This window comes from Camellia sinensis, chromosome 2, assembly GCF_055761805.1.
Source record: "Camellia sinensis isolate YWXY chromosome 2, ASM5576180v1, whole genome shotgun sequence".
In the NCBI taxonomy this organism is placed as follows: domain Eukaryota; kingdom Viridiplantae; phylum Streptophyta; class Magnoliopsida; order Ericales; family Theaceae; genus Camellia; species Camellia sinensis.
The window spans coordinates 65,622,035-65,645,123 of NC_138962.1; the positions used below are offsets into that span (position 1 = coordinate 65,622,035).

Here is a 23,089-nt window from a genome sequence, read left to right on the forward strand (position 1 = left end):
AATGTAGATCCCATGTTCCTCTCTACCACTGCCAATCCTCTTCCTCGTGATAAGGTCTTGAAAAAGACAATGATCAGGAAAAAAAACGTCACGCTACAATTTAAGTCATGGGTAATATGACTCAAAGATAAAAGATTAACACTGAAATTGGGAACATGAAGGACAGAAGACAAAGGAAGAGAAGAGGTGGCATAAATTAAACCTTTTCCTGACACAGACGAAATGGTACCATCAACAATACGCACTTTTTCCTGACCTGAAGAGAAGTTATACTCTGAAAATAAATTAGAGAAGCCAAACATATGATCGGCTATGTTACACGGACTCTTTGAAACTTCGGAGGTACCCGTGTCAACACGACACGACACGGGTACGGGTACGGGATATGGCCGGGATACGGCTCATCACAAATGGATACGGCTATGTTTCGCCCTAAATACAGAAGCAACGAAATAGCCCTAAATACAGAAGAAAGGAAAGAGAAGAGAGCAAGAACCTGGTCTTCGACTTCTCTGATCCAATTGACTCGCCGTCGACCTCCATGACTTCGACCACCGTAAGCCGTCGACCTCGACCTCCATCTCCTTCGACTTCGACGATCTAGTCGCCCTTCGACTTCGACGAGCTCTCTCTCTCACCTTCTCTCTCTCCCCCGCGATCGCGATCGATCGCTTCTTCCTCTGTCTCTGTGTCGCGTCTATTCTTCTTCATCTTCTGGATTCACATATATATACATATATAATATAACTATTATTATTATATAATAATAATAACTGAAAGTATTATTATTATAATAGTTATAAAGATGACAACAACTTATTATTATATAACTATTATAATTATGTAATAACTATTATATTATATAACAGTTATTACACATATAATATATTTATAAGATAATATATAATACATATTATAAGATAATATATATTTATACATATTAATAAAAAAAATAAACACATGTATGTAAAATAAATTACATTATTTATTTTTTTATTTATTTTAATATAATTTGTTATTCCTTATTTATTATATATTTTTTATTTATAATATATATATATATATGTCAATTAAAAGTAAAAAAATAAATTAAAAATATTATCAACAAAAATAATACATAAGATAAAAAATAATAAATATATTTAAAAAATAACTATTTAACTCATCTTTATATAATAAATATATTTTAACAAATTAACTATTTAACGTATCCCCGTACCCGTATCCAAGTTTGGATCCATCTCCACGTATCCTCAATTTTTAATTTTGAAGTGTCCGACCCCCAGATACGCACCCGCACCTGATACCCATAGCCGAGTCCATGTAACGTAGATGATCGGAAGCACCAGAATCAATAATCCATGGTACAGGAGTGCCATAAGACATAATATATGGGTCAGCCCATTACACCAATCAAGCGAATAAATAAGAATAAAATACAATCACTTATTTCCTATTCTAACAAATAACATATATCCATTGATGGCACTCTGAATGTAAAGGATGCATGTGTGACATATTTATATCCTCCTAGTCCCTTCAACCATACTTTTAGTTGTCCACCTTAAAAGAAGAATTTAGAGGAGTGCTGAACAAATTTGGAGTAGGCGATGAGTTGGCAGACTATCAAATTCATGAATTATTGCTTTCAATTCTACAATTAAGAAAAATGGCATACATATTTTAATTACTTTGTGTTGCACATTCTTAGGGAGTTCCATTAATGTAAGAGAACATATGACAGTAACCAAAAGAATGAGTAGGAAGATCCCAAGAGTGAAACCCCCACTCCAAAATTAAGGGGGAAAATGAGAGCAAGAATTGTATACATGTTAGCTTATACTTAAACATTTCAATATATGTTAATGTTGAAATGAATAAGGTTTTAATACATGCATATATGTAATACAAATAACCAGTACACAACAAGGTCAATGCAAAGAAATACAAAAGATAATGGGTGTTTAACATAAAAATCAAACTGAGTTATAAAGTGTATCACATTTTTTTCTTTTTTTCTTGGCCTCAATGCTGAGAAAGATGTTACTACACATTCATTTCTACAGCTACGTACATGTGATTTGGTGGATATAATTTTTTTTTTTTTTTTTTTGATAAATGTGATTTGGTGGATATAATGATAATCTTGTAAATCAAATACCAAAAATGATGGCAACTCGTAAGAAGCTGGGAATGGCTAACAAAAGCCCAAGCAACTCTGCGATCAACAAGGAATGGAGGATATGAAAATTTACAAAATCTTGATCTGTTCATTGTTGTCTTTTTCATGACCTTCTTCATCCTCGTCATCTGCAAAAGGGAATGACTGGTATTAAACAAGTTATCGAGTTGACTTCAAGAGAAATGGCCCTTTTTGTCTGAAAAGACACTAAAAAATGTTCAAATCAGTTGCCAAAGTATATTTTATCCACTAAATTCTAGCATCATCAACTTGATTATCTTTTCCACGTCTTGATATTGGAGAGGTTTATGATTCTTATATTTTTAAGTGATTATTTTTAGTACTTGAAGTAAATGGTAAGCTATACACACCTCTAGATACTACTGTGCAGCAAAGAGGTTTGTAAACACTGGGGACATCCCATCGATCACTTGAATGGTTTTGAGGAGGATATAAGTCCAGATATTGATTATAATGGCAGAGGAGATACACACCTTCAGTCCTCTGATATGCTGAAAAATCTCCATCTATAACACTCTGATAAGAAGGAAAGTTGCCATGTTGGATTACTTCTATTCCACTATTTGATAGGGAACACTTCTCTTCATGCTCATACACAAAGTCAGTTCCACATTCCTTTACCTTGAAACCAACTCCAACAACCATTGAAACATTCACTTCATCACCAGCTTGCAACTGATTCCTAAAGTTCCAATGGCTTAACCATATCATATCTTCATTGCCGTGGAATGTCGGGCCATAGATCCATTCCAGACCCTTGGTCTTGTTACTAATCTTAATAGAAAAATCATGCAAATTTCCATCTTTATGAGAGTTTGAATTTACATAAACAACGCACACATTCAAGCCTCTTATCTTGAAACTAGGAAGAGAAGGCACAACGAAAGACATCGAAGAATCCAAACGCTTATTGCTGAACCAATATGGAACCTTGCTGCCAGGAAGGAAAGTGCTGAATATACCAAATTCATAGAGCCCCTATGCCATGAAAATGTAATGTTAGATACATATTTATAGAGGCATATAGAGACTGAAACATAGACAGAGACACAGAGAGAGCACCTGAAGGGGCCACTTCTTTCGAGTAAATGTCAAGTTATTGCACAATTCCACCTCAATGTTTCCATTGGAAACCAAGTCAAGCAAGCCCAAATTGTTGATGATTTCTGGATGAAAGCTCCCTATGGGTTCTAACTGGAACAAGCCATCAATCTTAAACAGTTTGTCGCAACCACTTAGATGCATGACATTCATTGATTTCAACAGGTTTGAAGGAATTGTCATTCTTTCCAGTGATTTGCAATCTCTTGCAACAAGTTCCTTCAAACTTGATGGAAGCTTTGGAAGTGACTGGAGCCTTGTGCACGTATCTAACCAAAGAGACTTGAGCGTAGTAAGGCCACTGATGCTTTCTGGTATGCTAGAAATTGGATTTTGGCTTAGATCCAGTTCCAATAACAAGGATAGGCCACAAAGGTCCCTTAGAATAGTGTCATCTGATAAACCGCAGTCTCTAAGACTCAACTTTAGTAAAGTGCGTGGGAAAAAAGTCAATGACGGATCCAAATTTTTGCTTGGATTTGACAGCCAAGACCAGAGAATTTTTGGCCATGAATCACTCTTTCCAATGGTAAAGCATGATTGACTTATGGTTGTCCCATAAGCATGTAGTACAGTCAAAGGTTTCAATTTCTCAAGCTCCATCGGCAACATTTCAAGGTTTGAGCAACCTGATAGAATGAGTTTCTCAAGGGATTTTAGCTGGCCAATTTTTCTTGGAAGCTTCCTAAGATTTTTACAGCCTTTTAAATTCAAAAGAACAAGTTTCTCTAGGTCCCCAATGGATTCGTGAACCTTGACCAAGCATGTGCAGTCCTTAAGCAATAGTCTTTCAAGACTACAAAGTCCTGAGAAGTCGGGGGTTCTGATAAGGCTATGGCAATGACTGAGATTAAGAAATTTCAACAATTTGAGAAACTGAGAGAGAGAGAGAGAGAAATTAGTCCTTAGAAACTCAAATTTAATCAACAAATTCTACACAAAAGTTGGGGGGGGGCGTGAGGGGTTTACCTTTCTTCCCTTCCAAACTTGTTCCAAGCTGCTATTGCGCAAATCAAGAGAAACCAGGCTCTCCAAAGGAAAATTTCCAGGTATAGATTTTAAAGGGAATCCACGCCAACACAACAATCTTAATTTCTTAGGGAACTCTTTATAGCTTCCACCGAGTTGCACATAATTAAGTTGGAGCAGTCTTAGTTTGTGCATCATCGCAAATGCATCGGTTTTGAAGTTTACCTCATTCGGCATGGGTAATAAATTTGTGAACACAGTGGTCATTGATTGCCAGGAGAACAAGCCAAGACGACGCCGTTTCCATGGATTGCTTTGGCAGGGCATAATGGATCTGTCTGGAGTATCTTGCAAAGGGTGTCGTTTTGCATGACTATTAAAAGTTGTCATGGAATACTTATCTTTCGTCAACATATGCATATTGAGGATGAGGCCCTGAACCCTTTCTGTACCCTAGTAGCAAAAAAAAACAGAAAAAGGTCATTTAACAAGAACGACAGAAAAGCTCATACACACAAACAAGAAGATTTTTTTATTTCTTCTTTATTTTAGGAGACCAATAGGAAGCATGTTTCTTACAGTTTTTTTACTCAACACATGAAGGGAGTCGTCATGATCGCACACTGTTCTTCGTTTCCCAGGCTCATTGGGTGACTCTTGGTGAATAATTTTTCTTGCCATGTCACGAAGCAATTGATGCATAATCAACTTATTGCCTTTTCCAATTGTTATAAGACCTCTATCCATGAGGTTTTCAATTCCTACTGTTGTAAATGAATCACATTCATCTAGTACTTTAACTACATATTCCTTGTCCTTTCCAACAAAAAACATAGCTATGTTGAGGAATAATTTCTTGTCATGATCATCTAGTGACAGATAGCTTATCGCTAGTGTTTGTAGGATTTGATTGCCTGTGATTGCTTCCATTTTCTCTAATGCAGTTTCCCATTCCTTTAAACTTCTGCCGTAGAGAGAAGAACCCAATAGTTGAAGAGCTAAAGGAAGTCCTTTGCAGTGCTGTAGTACACTTTTTGAGTATTCCAAGAAACCTTCAATAGGATGGCTTTGTCCAAAGGCATGCCAACTGAAGAGCTGTAGTGATTCATTATCATCCAACTCCTTAACCTTATGTGTCTCGTGCACTTTATATGCCTTCAGCAATTGCTCATTCCTAGTTGTTATGATAATTTTACTCCCCGAATCAAACCAATCTTGCATTCCTAGTAGTGCATTTAACTGATCCAATTGATCCACGTCATCAAGAACAGCAAGAACTCTTTTACAACTTAAAGCATTTTTAATCTTAATGATTCCTTCATCAACACTGCCAATTTTTTGCTTTCTACCCTTCATAATATCCAAAAGAAGTTGTTCTTGTAAACGAACCAAGCCATTGGGTTGTTTTGAAGTCTCTCTAACATCTGCAAGGAAGCTACTCCGTTCGAATCTGTCAAAGTTCAAGTTATAAACAGTTTTGGCAATGGTTGTCTTCCCTATTCCACCAATTCCAGATATCACCACTATACCAACATCAGTTGCCCCATCTTGTAACCAAACATTAATGTCTTTCACTCGAGAATCTATTCCAATTTGGTGTTGGGTAACACTAAAGACTCTACGATTCAATTTGTTCTGGATCTCTTTGACAATTTCTTGGATGAACTTTGCTTCATGCCTACAAATTGTGATCAAAATTAAAAACAGAGCAGAAAAAGCATTTCATAAGTTAGTTTGAATAAAAAATTCAAATGAAAACACTAAAAACATAAAACAAATTTCATGATTTTAATTTTTCCCTATACCATACAAGTAAAACATCTAGAACACTACATATTGAAACATATCTAAAATTAATGAAAGGATTAGTTAAAACTAAATTCAAATAAAATTTAATTACAGCAAATTGGCATGTTAAAAATAGCTCATATTTACTATAGTAACTAACAAATTTAGCTTGTTTGGGAACCAATTAATATCCAACACTAGAAGTCTTTGAGAGTCTTTCTTTGCTGCGATTATCTACAACAATAGAGAGAAGAAGGCTGGCCATGTATAGACCCATTCTTCTTACTCGGCATGTACAATGAGATCTTTCACACACAATGCCTTTGTTCATATAAGTTAGTAGTGAAAACATGGCCCCAAGTTTCCAAGTCCCATTTTAAAAGTTCTATTAGGCTAAGCACATGAAAGTTGAATTTAAAACTCCACATGTCAAAAGTTCTATTCGGCTAAGCACATGAAGGTTGAATGTCCCAATTACTAGAAGAACGTAACTATTATGATGCAAAAAGAAAAGCACTATTCTAAAAGTAGACACGATTCTAGATTATAATTGCTAGATCTATGGAGCAAACTCATATGGAATCATCATTATTAACCTTTTTCCTTTTATCTGTCCTACATTATTAATTTGGTTCACAGCAAAAAACGAAAAAACAAATGAAGAACTACACATGGTATAAAGTTCAAGTCATTTCGTATATACACGAAAAAGCTAAAATGATCATGTCAAATAAGAAACTCCTCCACAACTTGTCATCTAATTGAATGTTGGGCAACTAAGAAACAACATGTAGATAAGATGAGTGTTGCTGAGATGAGGATGCTAAGGTGGCTATGTGACAAGACTAGAAAAGACAGAGTTAGGAATGAGTATATTCGAGAATGGGTAGGAATAATACTGATAGAAGATAAGTTGAGAAAGAATAGATTGAGATAGTTTGGTCATATACAACAGAGATCAATAGAGGCAGTAGTGAAAAGATGCGATATAGTGACTGTACATGGTAGTGTTAGGGGAAGGGGTAGACCTAAATTGACGTGGACTAGTGTAGTAAATAGAGATATGAATCTCCTTAATTTGACTAACAAAATAGACTTTGAGAAGAAGGATTCATGCAACCAACCCCATTTAATGAGACTTAAGACTTGGTTTGGTTTGATTTGGTTATGGTCTCTTATTTTTCAAAATAACAAGCTTGTTACATGGACTCTTCTACTTACCCCAGTGCACTTGTGTCCACTTGATATGACATGGGTAAAGGTGTGAAATGTGTCTAACACCCATACCCAATTTAGACACTTCTTGTAATTTTATATGATATATGAAAGAAAGACACTCAATTTTGCTAGTAAAGAAACTTTTCTAGTTTCTCACACAAATAGGTGATATAAATTCCATATTTCCCTGAATCCCATTTGATTTTAAGTAAATTTTTAAATAATGTACAATGTCTTATCTAAGAATTATATAATACGCAAAAAATAAGTGTTAAAGGCGTATCTCTGTACTCATATCCAACTTTTGGATGCATATCCCAATATCCTAACATTTTGGTTTAGGAAGATCTAAGCTTTCACATGCACCAACACTCGCAACTGCACACAATACCCATACCTGAGTCCATATAACATGGCTAACAAAACATTTACATCCTTCCAACTTCATTTCGTTGTTTCAAACTCTTTTCTAATTAACATATATCCTTTTAGAGTCTTTATGTCATTGAAATACTAAAAACTTAAGCTACCGTAGATTCGTAGCCCTTAAAAGTTAAAATAATCCTTGAAAATATTATATTTTCATCAAAACTTTCATTAAGTAAGCAATCAAATTTTACTTGTCCTTTTATAAAATTCTATATAGTTTCAGAGGTTACGTCTAATTTAAAAGGTGGTAATAACTGAATGATAATAAGGAATCCTAAACCTAATAGTCCCTAAAAAACGTTTTTGAGCAAATTACCCATCAGCTTGATCTTGTAAGACCATCCCTTTTACATTTGCAACTTCTTTGAGAGCTACCTTCCACCTCTCCACCTTTTCCATCCATTCCTTTTTCCTTTCATCTGTTTCCACCATAAATTGCTCTTCATGATTGGCAAATGCTTCTGCAAAACTCCCCATCTGCATCTGAACTTCAGACGGGTTCACTTTATAGAAGATTGGCAAAATTTTATGTCCAACAGCCTTCCTCCGTTGGAGAATTTTTAGAAGTTCATCAAGGCCCCATTCTGACAAAGCAAAATCTTTTGATAAGACAATTATTGAAATCTTGGATTCATGGGTTGCTTGTTGAAATTCTGACTCCATATCTTCTCCTCTCTCAAGCTCATCATGAGCTCTAAAAGTGTGAATTCCCGCACGCACCAGTGCTGTATAAAGATGATCTGTAAAGGACCAACCGGTGTCTTTGTTGCTGAAACTCAAGGACACCTGATAAGTACATCGAGACGTGGAAGGGGAGGCTTTCTGGGTCCTTGCAGCAGCCATTGGGAAAAACTCTGCACATGGATAGCTGTAGAAGACGAATTTTGAATTAACTGAAGAAGCGATATATTCAAAATCAATGAGCCAAATTAGTTTGCAAAATCATAAAATCCGTATGAAAAGATGATTAATAGGGTCAACATCCACAGGGAAATTTTAAAAAGGGTAAATTACTCTGACCTGCTCTCAGGATTGAAGAAAATACAATAAGCCCCACCAATTTAGTATAATTACACTGGGTTCCCTTTGGTTTTAATTAATATAACACTTGGCTCCCTTTTCATCAGAATCATCTGTTTTACATTGAAATATATATTTTACCATATGTATCTTTGTGTCTTTATACCATATGTATTAGTTTTGGTCTCTTTAACCTTACTAAAAGAGAGATTAATGTAATTATGTCAAAATTTTGAGACTTGTTACATTTTTTTCAAATTTCAAGACAGGTCCGTCTAATTTACCCTACATAAAATATCAAATCAAGGTTTGTTGAACCAAAGCCTTGGAACTAACTTGGTAAATTATCCCACCATTTCCTTCCTAGCCAAACATGATAATTTATTTTTTATTGTTTAATGTGACCAACACAGTTCATGCATCTTCCAGGTTGCTCACATTGCCGTGTTCAATGTTTCTTTCTTGCTCCAACAAAAAGGAAAATTCCTAACTTCTCTATTCATTTCAATCTCTCCAATTGATGGCAGGTATAATATGGCAAGAAATGGTCTTTAACTCTATAGACTGTTGGAAGGCTATAAATCTTTGGCTTAATGATTAAACTCACTTGGACATCAGACAAAAGAATTGAGTTCTTTCTAGGAGCTCCAGTAAAAAACGTCAGCACCGGCTTTACTAACACCCCAATAGGAGAAAATTTTCAGTTTTTTTTTTTTTTTTTTTTTTTCTGATAAGCAAAATAAAGGACAAATTCATGGAATCCATCATTGGAATGCAAAAAAAAAAAAGCATGTTAAGAACAAGCCAGAAGTGAAACCAACACGAATGTCTCCCCTAAAAAAGCCTAAAACAGATCTAACTCCAATGTTTGTCAAGCAGACAAAAGATTAACAGGTTACTGAGGCCAAGCCTCCAATAGCTATTAAACAAATATTTTATCTATGAATTAATGTATTACAAACTCACCACTAAAGTTTTTGGCAACATCAAACTCCACTAAAATAAAATAAACTATAAAGTATTACATACATACTATGAGAACTTCTCTTGAAAGAAGGTTACTGAGTGTAGTGGGCTGTAACCATTGCCAGAGATATTGAGGTGTTCTCAATTGGTTTGAGTTGTATTAAATTTTATTTATTTATGTTTGTGGTCCGCTACAAAAATTTTAATTCATTGAGGCAAAACAACATACGCCCGGTCTACATCCACAGTTCAGGCAATGTGGAACTTTCCACAAACATATTAACCCTTTTCAATCTTATAAACGTAGCTAATAATATGCAATTTGCCTTCTACACATCCCCAAAAGCTCAACCACCCAAAATCTTTCACTCTCTGTGTATATGAGTATGGAAAATGAATAGAAGTATAGAAAATGAGTGAGGCCCTTTTTTGGACGCCTCTCACAACCCGTATGAGTGGTGTGAATGGTTATACGGTCCTAAAAAAAAAGGTCTCTTATCATTCTTGATATATATATACATATACCTACATGTATAAGCATGGTGTGCTTTGGGTCTATCAAGAAAGTAGAATGGGTGGCCGACCAAGAAGAAGAAGAATGGTAAAAGAATGCTGGGTTTTACCACATTAAGCTTGCCATTTTGAGAACATGGTAAAAAGTTACGTTTTTGGACAAAATGTCCAAAAAGGTGGTTGTCAAAAACGTCAGAAAGTCATTTGGCAAGTGCCAAAAACGCAGCCATAAAATTACAAATTAGGGCCTATGAAAAAAAAATAAAAAATAAAAAAATAAATCTCTTATGTTGGGTAAGGGTATTTTGGTCGTTTTAATTTGATTTGACACCATAAATAAATATTAAACTAAAAAGCAAAAAGTCAATTTTTTACCAACTTTCCAAATCACTTCCAAAAAAGCCAAAAAACTTGATAAAAAGCTAAAAGCCAGCTTTTTACCAACTTTCCAAAACAAGCAAAAGCATAAAAATAGTAGTAATCATAATTTAAATTAAAAAAAAGAAAAGAAAAAAAAAAAACATGATCAAGAAGAAAAACAAGAGGGCAAAATTACCAACCAATCAAGAGTGTTTGGTTTGAGTTTTTTGAATTAAGTTTTTTGAAAATTAAGTTTTTTTGTTTTCGTGTTTTTTTGTTTTTAGTAAATATTTTTTAAATTTTAAACATTTTTTTTTTTACTTTTTAGATGCACCTTACTTAGATATATCTAAAAAGTAAAAAAATTGTGAAAAAATATTTTAAAAAATTAATAAATACATAAAAATATAAAAAAATATACTGAATTCTCGTATTTTTTTTGTATTTTGGGTATTTAGTGAATTTTTAAAAGGTTTTCTTTACAAATTTTTTACTTTTTAGATACATCTAAGTTAGGTATGTCTAAAAATTTTAAAAATTGCTTAAAATATTAAAAAAATCAATAAAAATAAAAAAAAAACACGAAAAATAAGAAAGTATAATTTTCTAAAAAGTGTTTTTTGAAAAGTGAAACCAAACATAAGTTGCAATCTGGATTGTTGAAAGCCAAATATTTGATTTTTGATTGACTTCTATCTACACCCACTGACACCATTTTATAAAGAAAAAAAGCTTAAGATCCCTAATTTGGAAATCTCATAACTTTTAAATATGTGTGATTGGTCATGTGTGTTTATATTTTATTTTTTTGATTTTTTTCCCCTCTCTCTCACATAGAATGATATGAGAATTGTGCGATAAAATATTTATAAGGTCTCAATCATTACTTTTATAAAGCATTATAAAAGTTGACTTTATAGAAAAACAGGACCTCTATATGTCCTCTGTTTTCGCAAATATAAATAGCCTCTTCAATCACTTTATTGTTTGTATATGTATATTATGAATTAGCTCTGTACGTGTTATGTTTTTGCTATCTGAATTTGTGATATGTGTTGACTATTGACACTAATCATTTATTGTAGGCTTCAAATGGGGCAATAGGACCAATCTACAACCTGTCAATTCATAATTTCAAAATCTTACAATCCGCAAAAAAGGATTTGAGAGAATTACTTATCAATTAGACAGAAGAAAAAAAAATACATAAACATGCACAAAATCATTTGTATCTTTCATGTTTCTGTAATTGTTTTTCTCTGAAAGTAATTTCTCCAAAAGATTTCAGATGGTGAATACCTTCAATGACAGCGATATGGGTAAGAATTTAATTGAATAAATGTCAAATTGGGAATTCCATTTCTGCTGATCTTGTATGTATACCATAACTTTTCATACTTAATGCTTTCATGCAATGACAGCTTCTTTTTTCTCCTGTGAACATGTTAAAAGGTAATTGCTTAAAAATCTCTACAACGAGAAAAATCAACAAGTGCCATTGGGTGTGTGATCATGTTAAAAGGTAACGCTTAAAAACCGTTACAATAGTGTCAACAAGTGGCATTGAAGCAGCCCAATACAAGCAGAGCAATTTAATTTCGATATTTAATTGACATACTTATAGAAAGCATTGAATGAGTTATTGGGTGTGTGATCATGTTAAAAGGTAACAGCTTAAAAACCGCTACAATAGTTTCAACAAGTGGCATTGAAGCAGCCCAATACAAGCAGAGCAATTTAATTTCGATATTTAATTGACATACTTATAGAAAGCATTGAATAAGTTATGAATTTTAAATATTTTGATGTATGGCACAAAAAATAATAAGCCGCTTAATTAACATTCGAGCTCATGCCTTGAAACTTTAGAATACTACTATTAAATAAACTTGGCTTTGTTGATTTTTTTTCTCTTTTTTTTTTAAACAAAATTAGTCCAAAAAAGTTTCATATCTTCTATATGAAGTTTGGCTTAAAGAGATTTAACAGTGCCTGACTTCGATATTACTCTTTTAGTTTCTTGATCCTCTTCTCTGACATTGCAGTCATGTTCTATTAGTTAGAATCTTTAGCATCTTCATGCAATATACTATGTGATGACAATCAGTAAACGGTAGGTTTACAAAAGTGATTGGATCCACGGTCAAGCTAGAGTAATCAAATGGCCTACAAGTCTCGATGTGTTTATCCCATAAACAAATCTTGAGAACTCAGCGGTGGGTGTCCTTCTCAAGGGCCTTCCGATGATCAAGCTAGTTCTTTGAAAGATAGAATTCTAAGGAGGTATGTGGAGAGATGGATTTGAGATAGATACTAGAGTGCATGTTATGGTTATATGTATAGAAAAACCTCTAGGGGGGGGGGGAGTGTGCTTCTAACGTACCTTGCTCCCTTCACAGTCCCTTGGGACATGCGCAATAATACTGTACTTACAGGTTCACGTTTGTTTTATTCTGGCTCAAACCTATAAAGATGCCTCAACTAAGCAAGCATTGTCGTCTTTTGTCAATTTATGAGCCCTAACTGATAAGGACAACGGGCTTGGGATACCACGTTCGAGTTGGGCCCTAGTAGAGCTGAGCTGACAAGTTTGGGTTGGCCTGTATTTATCTGTAGTCATCACTAATTAATTGAATATGGGTATTATTACTCTCTGATTATCAACTTGTTCTGTTTGTGAAAATGAATTTGGGAGCTCAATATTAAATCAGGGTAAATTACATTGACACTCTTTGAGATTTTTGTTTAATACAGATTCTCCTTCACGTTTGAAAAATTATGCTTACCCCCTATCAGATTAAAATGACATATTTGCCCCTTAACTTTTATACATATAAAATAATATTGATATTTTGTTTATGTCATTTCAAGAGAAATAACAATTATCTTCTTCGGTTTAACTCATACAAAAAAATAAATTTTTTATTTTCCTTGTTTTTTTTTTATTGAATTTTTAAAATATTTTAAGCAAATTTTTTATTTTTTAAATACACCTAATCTAGATATACTTAAGAAATATAATATTTTATAATTTTTTTATTAAAATTCACCAAATACAAAATATATATATATATATATATATATATATAAATTCAATAATACTGTAATAAACGTGAATGATGGCGTTTGGTAATACTGTAATAAATGTTGGTGAATAGACGAGAAAATAAAATGATGGTGGAAATAAAAATAAAAAATTCTATTTATATATAAAAATTTATACAAAAAATATCATAAAAATGTTGTGATAGTGATATTATTGTAAATATAAACCATATTTATGGGTGTTTTATTTTAAAGTGAAAAGTCACCATTAAGCTATATCATTGTGTTTGAAAATTTTATATAAAATTTATGTTTGTATATCATCACTCAATAAGAATATGTTCAGGTTGAATTTAATAATAGAAAATTGTAGAATGTAATCATGATGATAGGAAGAAGAAATGATAGGCAAAAGAGCAAAATGGTCATTTAGAAAAATTATAGGTAATGACATCAAAAATCCAATGGCAATTTGTAATGAGATTATAGGGGAATATAACTTTTCAAATGTGAGGAGATCTATATTAAACAAAAACCTTAGGGGGTGTCAGTGTAACTAACCCTTAAATCAAAGAAGTTTTGGTAAAATTTTCACATATGAGCTATTACACCTATAAGTGGGGTGCCTCTATTTACACACCACATTTGGTCTGAAGATACATCACTACTAAGTTCACACCTTTAATAATTAAAAAAAAAACATAAGTTTTCTCAACACACCACAACATTTCATTTTTGTCCTTAGTCCCACACCACTTAGTACACACCTCAAATTTAAAATAAAAAAAAAAATCCTAACTATTAAACACTTACAACCTGCAGCAGCCATCACCGGCAACCACCATCAATGCCAACCATGGCCACCGCTGTCAACCCTTTCTTCCGTCTTCGCAACTGTCATTGCCCACTTCCCAGTCCCGTAAGTCGCCTTCATTCCCAGACCCACCACCTCGCAGATCACTACCACCTTCTTCAACCCCTCACTCATCCCTCGCGTTTGCCGTTACCTCCTTCTTAGCCCCATCATCGCCTCCTTTCGTAGATCACCTTTACTGCTGTCAACCCCTTTTCTCACTTGCGCTCCGCCGCTGTCCCCTTCCTAGTCTAGTCGCCCCTCTCTTCCAATACCAACCCCGTAACCCACCACCTTGTAGATCGCGATAATACAAATCGCAAGAGAGAGAGAGAGATCGCCGGCGAGGGTTTGTTGTGATGGGGATTCGCCGGAGCTGAAGAGGGACGATGAGGCAGCGGCAGTGAAATGGCGGCGACTGCAACAATGGTGGCTAGGGTTAGGGTTTGGATGTTGTGTATTCAACTAAGGTGTGTATTGATATTCTTTTGTGGTCATTTTAGGTAAGGTCATTATTGTAATAAAAAATAACCAATTAATGGTGTTCCTTGAAACAAAATGTGGCGTGTAAATAGAGGCACTACTACGAGTGATCTGACAACTTTATTGATGAAAAACAAAGTAAATTTGGCCAATCTATAGCCCCTGATCTTAGAGATCATTGCAAACCACATTTCAGACCCTAAAACCCTTTTATGATCCTTTATTAGCCAGTTAACAAAGGAAAATGGATACACATTTTCATAGAAATAATCACCTCAACTTACAGAAAGCGGGGTCGAGAATAACACATGTAACACATATCATTTGAAACACCACAAAAGCAGAGGTGTAAGTCTCGTGTACCCCAGAATTGCTTCGAGTTTACTTGATGACATATAAATCTATGATGGCAGAGCAGCTCCACCGTTTGATGTTTTGACTTGTCCGCATCTTCAACATTCTTGTCAGAAAGATAGGTGTGTTGGTGGAATACTACTACAGTATTTGATGCAGTACCTTCTTCTTGCTCGTACACGAGGTTGATTCCACACTCCTTTGGCAGAAAACTTTTAGCCATAAAAACTGAAACATTCACTTCGTCACCACCTTCCAACTGATTCCCAAAATTCCAGTGGCTTAACCATAACATATCTTCGTTGCCTTCTGGAATGCAGTAAAATGTTGGACTATAGGTCCATTTTATACCCTTCGTCTTATTAGTAATAATGGCATAATGCACGTTGTCAAAGTAATCAATTCCATCATCCAGTGGCTTGAAATTGTTGCTAATTGACTCATAATCATAACTCCTAGATTCACGTAGAGCATAGACGATGCATAGATTTATGCCTCGGATTTTGCGATTAAGAAGTGGTGACAGCTCAAAAGAAATTGAAGAACCCGTACTTTGATGGCTAAACCAGCCTGGAACTTTGCTTCCTGGAAGAAAAACGCTGAAAACACCACATTCGTACAATCCCTGCACCATTTGAATCATTAAAGAAATACTATGGAGAGAGAGAGAGAGAGAGAGAGAGAGAGAGAACCTGGAGTGTCTGCATCCTTCTTGTGCGCGTCATACTGTTAGCCATCTGAACAACAATGTTTTCTGTGGATTCCATGAGTAAGCCCATACCATTGGTCATTTCAGTGTCAATGCTTCCAATTGGTTTCAGTGTAAACAAACCTTGGATCTCAACCAGTTTTTCGCATCCAAAAATTTCCAAGTGAAGAGATTTTAACAGGTTTGGTAGATTTTTTATTCTTTCAAGCGACGTGCAGTGTTTTGCAAGCAAATCCATCAAACTTGAAGGAAGTTTAGGGAGAAATTGTAACTTTTTGCAATTGTCTAACTGAAGGGACTTGAGCATAGTAAGTGCTTTAATGCTCTCTGGTAGGCTATGAATTGGGTTTTCACTTAGATCCAAGCTCTGCAAAGAGGGTAGGCAACTAAGATCATTGGGAATAGCATCATCGGATAAATTACAGTCCACTAGACTTAAGCTTACTAAAGAATGAGGTAACAATGCCAATGAAAAACTAGTGGGCTTAAGACTCGATGATTTCCTAAATTGAAAGAGTTCATGCCATGAATTACCCTCTTGAATGGGAGCATTTAAATTTTTTACAGCTATTTGATCGGCGTGAAACACTTTTAACGATTTCAATCTCCCCACTTCCTCTGGCAGCTTGTCGAGTTTTGAGCAACCAGACAGAATAAGTTCTTGGAGAGACTTCAACATACCAATTTTTCTCGGAAGCTCTCTGAGACTTTTGCAGTTCCCTAGATTCAGGAAAACAAGTTCCCTTAGGTCTCCGATAGACTCATGAACTTCTACCAAACTCACACAATCTTTAAGCATCAATCTCTGAAGACTAGGAAATCCTGAGAAGTCTGGTGTTGTGGTGAGGCAATGGGAATGACTCAGATTTAGGATTTTCAATGATTCAAGAAACTGCAAGAACCAACAAAATAAAAAGGTAAGAAATTAATATGTAAAAATGTAAAATTCATCCCAGAAAACGAGGGAAGAAATAATTAGTACCATACCTTGGTTCGCTTCCAAAGTTGTTCCAAGCTACTGCCCCGCATATCAAGAAAAACCAGGTTCTCAAGATGGAGATAGTTTGGAATAGACTCTAAAGGGAATCCATGCCAACTCAGCCATCTCAACTTCTTTGGAAATTCTTTCCAATCACCAGTCAGTTTTACATAATCAAGCTGTAGTAGTCTTAGTCTTTTCATTCTTGCAAATGCATGAGTCTTCAAGCTTACTCCTTTTCGTTGATAGAATCTGCCAAAACGATATCTATTGAAAGCAAAGTAATGGCAAAGTAGTGTTGACATTCCGAAGATGTCTTCAGAGTAGTGTTGTGTTTTCCTGGTACTGTCATCTTTCTCTAACATATCCAAATTCAGAGTGAGGCCTTCAACTGTTTCTGTACCCTGATAATTAAAATAAAATAAATAAATAAAAATACTAATATTGATATGTAATGAACACACAACTGCACAGGCTGTATAAAACATTAGTATGTACATAAACGGAAAGATTCTTACAGTTTCTTCTCTCAGTACATCAAATGCAACCTTATCATGCCAGATCCTACTTTGTTTTCCTGGCTCCTTGGGTGATTCTTGGCGAACAATTTCTCTTCCCATGTCTCTAAGCAATGGATGCATCATCAACTTGTTATCTTTATCAATCGTTAAAAGACTCCTATCAATGAGATTTTGGATTCCGATTATTGGGTAGAAATCACATTTGTCTAGTATTTCAACGGTGTAGTCTTTGTCCTTCCCAATAAAAAAACAAGCAATATCAAGGAATAAATTTTTGTCATGATCATCTTGGAGAGAGTCATAGCTTATTTTAAGAATATTTTGAATTTCACTAGCAGGAATTGCTCTCAGTTTCTGTAGTGCACTTTCCCATGTATGTAAGTTTTTGCCACATAGAGAAGAACCCAAAACTTGAAGAGCTAAAGGAAGCCCTCCACAATAATATACAACGCTTCTGGACAGTTCCATGTACCCTTCAGCTGGGTTGTCTTGTCCAAAGGCATGCCAACAGAAGAGATGAAGTGATTCATCATTATTTAATTTTTTAATCTTGCACTTCATGTATCCTTCTAGCGACTTAAGCAATGGCTTATATCTAGTTGTTATGACAATCTTACTTCCTGAACAAAGCCATTCTCGCTTTCCAATTATTGCATATAATTGGTCCACTCGATCAACATCATCAAGAACAACAAGAACTCTTTTGCAGCATATAGCATCCCTGATCTCACAGATTCCTTTATCGACTTTGTATATTTTTCTCTTCTTTCCATTTATAATATCGGACAAAAGTAGTGTTTGCAAACGAATCACACCGTTAGGTTGTTCTAAAGTTTCTCTAACATTTGGAAGAAAGCTGCTGCGTTCAAATCTATCAGAGTTGAGGTTATAAACAACTTTGGCTATGGTTGTTTTTCCTATTCCACCCATCCCACAGAGCACGGCAACACCAACATCAGTTGCCCCATCTTGTAACCACATACTAATGGTTTTTACTTGAGATTCTATTCCAACTAGGTGGGAGGAAACATTCAACATAGTGCGATTTAGCTTATCACCAATTGCTTTAACAATTTCTTGGATGAACTTTGCCTCATGCCTACAAATTGGCAGTGAAGGAAAAATTAATTACAGATTATCATTGATTTAACATCAAACACAATGGATTAAATGTCATGATAGGAATGATATGATGGAAGTTGAACAATTTGTATCACGAACTAGGTTGCAAATAACTCAAAGAAAGAATGAAAACAATATGCAGAACTTAAACCGAATCGAGCAATATATATATATATATATTTTTTGATAAATAAATCAAGCAATATTCTAGTACCACCTAACCTATTTGAATGAGCATATTCATCAACTCATTTCTGGTTCTCTTTTGGTTATTCTTTTTAAGGAGTGATGTATATCATACAAAACACCTTGAATTGAATGGCAACTTACTGAAGTTCTCTGTACTTGTCTTCCCTTGATTCATCTTTGTCGTTAGATATTATTTACATAAGAAATTTTTTGCAGTTCAAAATTATGAATAGCTTATTCTTAAGCTCATGCATTCCATGTTTGATTCCAGTTTCCCTTTTTTTTTTTTTTTGGCAATTCATACACTCATTGAATTGTTTGGTTTTATAGGCAATGCATTCATTGGATTACAAAAAGGTAATATATTTTATATTTACCAAAAAAAAATTGGTTCTTTCTCTACTGTCACCAGGTGGTGTGAATGTTTTTGGTTGTGTGTTTTTTTGGTCTTGTTAGTTCTTTCTTTAGTTACCTCTGCATGTGCAAGTGAGCGAGAGAGAAAAATAGAGAGATTTGAGGGCTGCGGTGGAAAGGGAGAGGAGGCCATGGGGAGGGGTGGCTGTGGGAGGCAGTGGTGGTAGTCCGGTGGAGATGGCATGGAAGAGGGAAGAGAGGTGTAAGGACAAATAGGGGTTTTTTAATATTATGGATTTGAATTTTATTACAATTTTAGATTAGAAAGAGAATTGTAATATAAATAAATAAAGAATGAGGGGTGTAATAATTGGTTTTTGTGGTGTAAATAGAAGCACCCTACAAACATAGGGCCAAAAAATAAAAAATAAAAAACCCATACACATGCATGCTTTCTTTTTTGCTTAATTAGCAATTTATTAAATAATGTTCTTATCTTTTCTTTGCCATAAACAGTAACAAATAAGTTGTGGTGATGCAGAAGACAAAGTACTGTTCTTAATTCCTAAAACACTTTAAAAAAACATAACCAAATGGTACTTATGAAAGGACTGTTTGAATCTTACCCTTTGGTTTGATTTTGTAAGACCATCCCCCCCAAATCTGCAACTTCTCTAAGCGCTGCCCTCCACCCTTCCACCTTCTCCATGTGCTGCTGCTTTTTTCTGTCATCAGTTTCTTCTTGGAATTGCTTTTCATGCAAAGCAAGAGCCTTTGCAAAACTCCCAGTTTGGTTCCTAACCTGGGTAGGATCCACGTTATAGAACACAGGTAGAACAACATGTCTAGAGGTACTTTTGCGTTCAAGGATCTTCACAAGTTCATCGAGGCACCAACGCAAAGAAGCATAGCCTTTTGAGAAAACAACTATTGAAATCCTCGACTCTTCGATTGCTTTCTTCAGTTCTGACTTGATATTTTCTCCTCTCTCAATCTCATCATCATCTCTAAAAGTGTGAATTCCCACATTCACCAGAGCAGTGTAGAGGTGGTCGATGAAGGTTTTGCGAGTGTCTTTGCCTCTAAAACTCAAGAACACGTGATAGGTACACCTAAACAGGGAAGATGATGCTTCCTGGGCCCTCTCAGAAGCCATTGAACAAAGCTCTAAAAGATGTGTCTTGGAGACCACAATGGATATAAACTTGTAGAGAATGTCAGGAACAATAAGAGATGACAAGAAAAGTAAATGAAGTAAATGATTCCTATAATAATCAAGGTCAATAAAAACTAAAATAAAAAGAAGAATACTCTCCCCATAACATACTGATTCATGATTCTAAAATGAGGCTTAAAGCAAATGATCATATGTAACGAGAAAAGTTCGCAACTTGCTAAACATGCTTCCAAATGACTCCAAAAACTTCTGGATTTCAATTTTCAAACATAAATGTGATGGTGGGTTGGCCTAGTGGATGAGGCACTCCATTACAAAACATGATGTTTAGATTCAAATCTTATCACTGTGAGTGAAACTTCCTTTCCCCTATCCCTTTCCTATCAAACGTAAAAATAATAATAAAATATAAATAAATTTTAAAAAAAACATTCCCCATTTCTCTAGTCTTCGTGTGTATTCCCATTGTTCCTTTGGCTGGACCACTTGTTACAGTTATTATCTATTAAAAAAATGTACAGAACCATTGAATAACGTGTCTTCTAGAGCTAGCAAAAGCCACCACCATTTTTGTTGACAATTTTGCCTGTCCTTGGGATTCTTTTCATATTTGAAGAAATTATTTGAACAATTTCACTTGGTTTGACTTTTGGGTCATGCATCTAGATTAACAGGTTGGCCATTATATGCCCTTTACACACTCAATTTCATTGAAAAGTGCATGGTAAGCACATGTACAGGGGAAGTGACCAAAACTTCCCTGAACTTTCACTAAAGAAGAAAGCACATAATCAAGGGATGCATACAATTATACAGCAGGGATACATTTGACTGAGACTAGTGGATTATGACCGACTGTTTATTATGCTATATAACTTGCTTTGGTCCATTTTTCAGTTTTCTCTTGTAAGTGTGGTAGGTAGAGTTGAGTGTGTTAGGTGAGAGTTGAGTGTGGTAGGTAGATGTAAGTGTGTTAGGTGAGAGTTGAGTGTGGTAGGTGAATATGTTTTTCTCTTCTATATATAGGAAAGTCATTGTAGACAACATAAATCAATCAATAATACAATTCTCTATTTCTCTTTATACATCAATTTTAACATGGTATCAAAGCCATAAGATTTAGGCCTATATTTCTTCCTCACCGGCGGGCAGTCGGCCGGCAACCTTGCCTTCACTGCCCGCTGGAATTTTCTACACATACCTTCACTCCGCTGCATCTTCAACTCGCTTCCATGGACACGACTATCAGCATCAGGAGATGGAAGGGTCCTTGGACTCGAAGAAAGACTCTAGAAGCAGCCACAATCGGAGTTACTCTCCTCGCCGCCTTCTAGGTTTTCACTGCCACGAATCACAGAACCAAATTGAGTCTTCAACTTCAAGGATCGAATGCTTGTCCATTTCCAGCAATATTCAACTTCGGCGATTCTAATTCTGACACTGGCTGCGTCTCAGCCGTGTTCGGTCGTCTCTCACCTCCCAACGGCCGTTCCTTCTTCGGCAAACCCTCTGGCCCTCTATCTGCAATGCATGTTCTTGCTTTGGATGGTCTGAATGCGATGATTCAAGGTATGGCTGACAGGATAGGCAATGATTCTCCAGCTCTAGAACAAACTGCTTCATCAGATCTTGAGGAATACAATCCATTCTGGACAGTGAAATGTGAGAACTATGATGACCCTAAACATTGGGTTGCATTTGTCCATAAGATGAAGTTCATCAAGAAAAGGTTGATGATTGGAGTCGATCACTTCAACAGGGATCCAAAGAAGGGTTTAGAATTTCTCCAAGGAATGCATCTGTTGCCTGATGAACTTGACCCCAAAAGTGTAGCATACTTCTTCAGATACACGACTGGGTTAGATAAGAATCTTGTCGGAGATTTCCTTGGAAATCATGATGAATTCTGTATTCAAGTGCTTCATGAATTTGCTGGGGCATTTGATTTCCAAGGCATGAATTTGGATACCGCATTGCGTGTTTTCTTGGAAAATTTTCGATTGCCTGGAGAATCTCAGAAGATACAGAGGGTGCTAGAGGCGTTTGCGGAGAGATATTACGAGCAATCACCACATGTTCTGGCCCTCTAGCGGTATCTCTATCTCTCTCTATGCTGGGTCTCTCTCTTTGCAATACACTCACCAAGCTCTTTCTCTCTCTCGGGTTTGGGGTGTTGAAGAAAAAAAAAAAAACAAAAAAAAAAAACACAGAAAGCACAGATACACATGCACTTTATGATGAAAACATTTAATCCACCCACTCCCTCTCTCTCTGGTCCCTTTTTCTCTCCACCATACTCCCTTTAATCATATCCTTCTTTTGCCTTACTTTATTCCACCCACTTGCAGCACATGTATGGCCATTATCATATTACAATATGCTAGCAAAATCAACCCACATGACCCACTTACAACTCCTCTTCAGTTTTGCAGCATACATCACTTGGTCCTATTGAGATATATATATATATATATATATATATATATATATATATATATAATACATATATAAAAGATGGCCACAATCATCATGCTGACCATACACCATCCTATAAAATAATAATTCTCCACACACTCACAATTTGACCCATTCTTTTTATTATTATTATTTTTTTATATTTTTTTTTTCTCTTTCATCCCACCAGAACCCATTTACAGTCTGTTCCCCATTCCCACCTTTATTATTTTTATTCATCATTATATCTTCATCATCCCCATGCTCAATTTAAAATAAAAA

General features: G+C 35.2%; 2 protein-coding genes across 4 annotated transcripts; both read right to left on the minus strand.

Moving 5' to 3' along the window:
* Positions 1-1,821: 1,821 nt before the first annotated feature.
* Positions 1,822-8,776, minus strand: LOC114323798 (disease resistance protein RML1A-like). The gene is made up of 6 exons (XM_082914668.1): positions 8,025-8,776; positions 4,853-5,951; positions 4,274-4,726; positions 3,266-4,180; positions 2,554-3,181; positions 1,822-2,310 (listed from the first exon to the last, which is right to left on the minus strand). The coding sequence occupies exons 1-6, from the start codon at positions 8,549-8,551 to the stop codon at positions 2,252-2,254; spliced, it is 3,681 nt and encodes a 1,226-aa protein (XP_082770794.1). The 5' UTR covers positions 8,552-8,776; the 3' UTR covers positions 1,822-2,251.
* A 5,264-nt stretch (positions 8,777-14,040) lies between these two features.
* Positions 14,041-21,694, minus strand: LOC145820086 (disease resistance protein RPV1-like). Of its 3 annotated transcripts, XM_082914670.1 has the most exons (6): positions 19,803-21,694; positions 17,509-18,610; positions 16,999-17,394; positions 15,995-16,903; positions 15,223-15,927; positions 14,041-14,883 (listed from the first exon to the last, which is right to left on the minus strand). In XM_082914670.1, exons 1-5 carry the CDS (start codon positions 20,330-20,332, stop codon positions 15,229-15,231), a joined length of 3,636 nt encoding a protein of 1,211 aa, XP_082770796.1. In that variant the 5' UTR covers positions 20,333-21,694; the 3' UTR covers positions 14,041-14,883; positions 15,223-15,228. The 3 variants fall into 3 exon arrangements, with proteins under 3 accessions (XP_082770796.1, XP_082770797.1, XP_082770795.1); XM_082914671.1 differs by lacking the exon at positions 14,041-14,883 and having other exon boundaries at positions 15,027-15,901; XM_082914669.1 differs by lacking the exon at positions 14,041-14,883 and having other exon boundaries at positions 15,027-15,927.
* Positions 21,695-23,089: the final 1,395 nt, after the last annotated feature.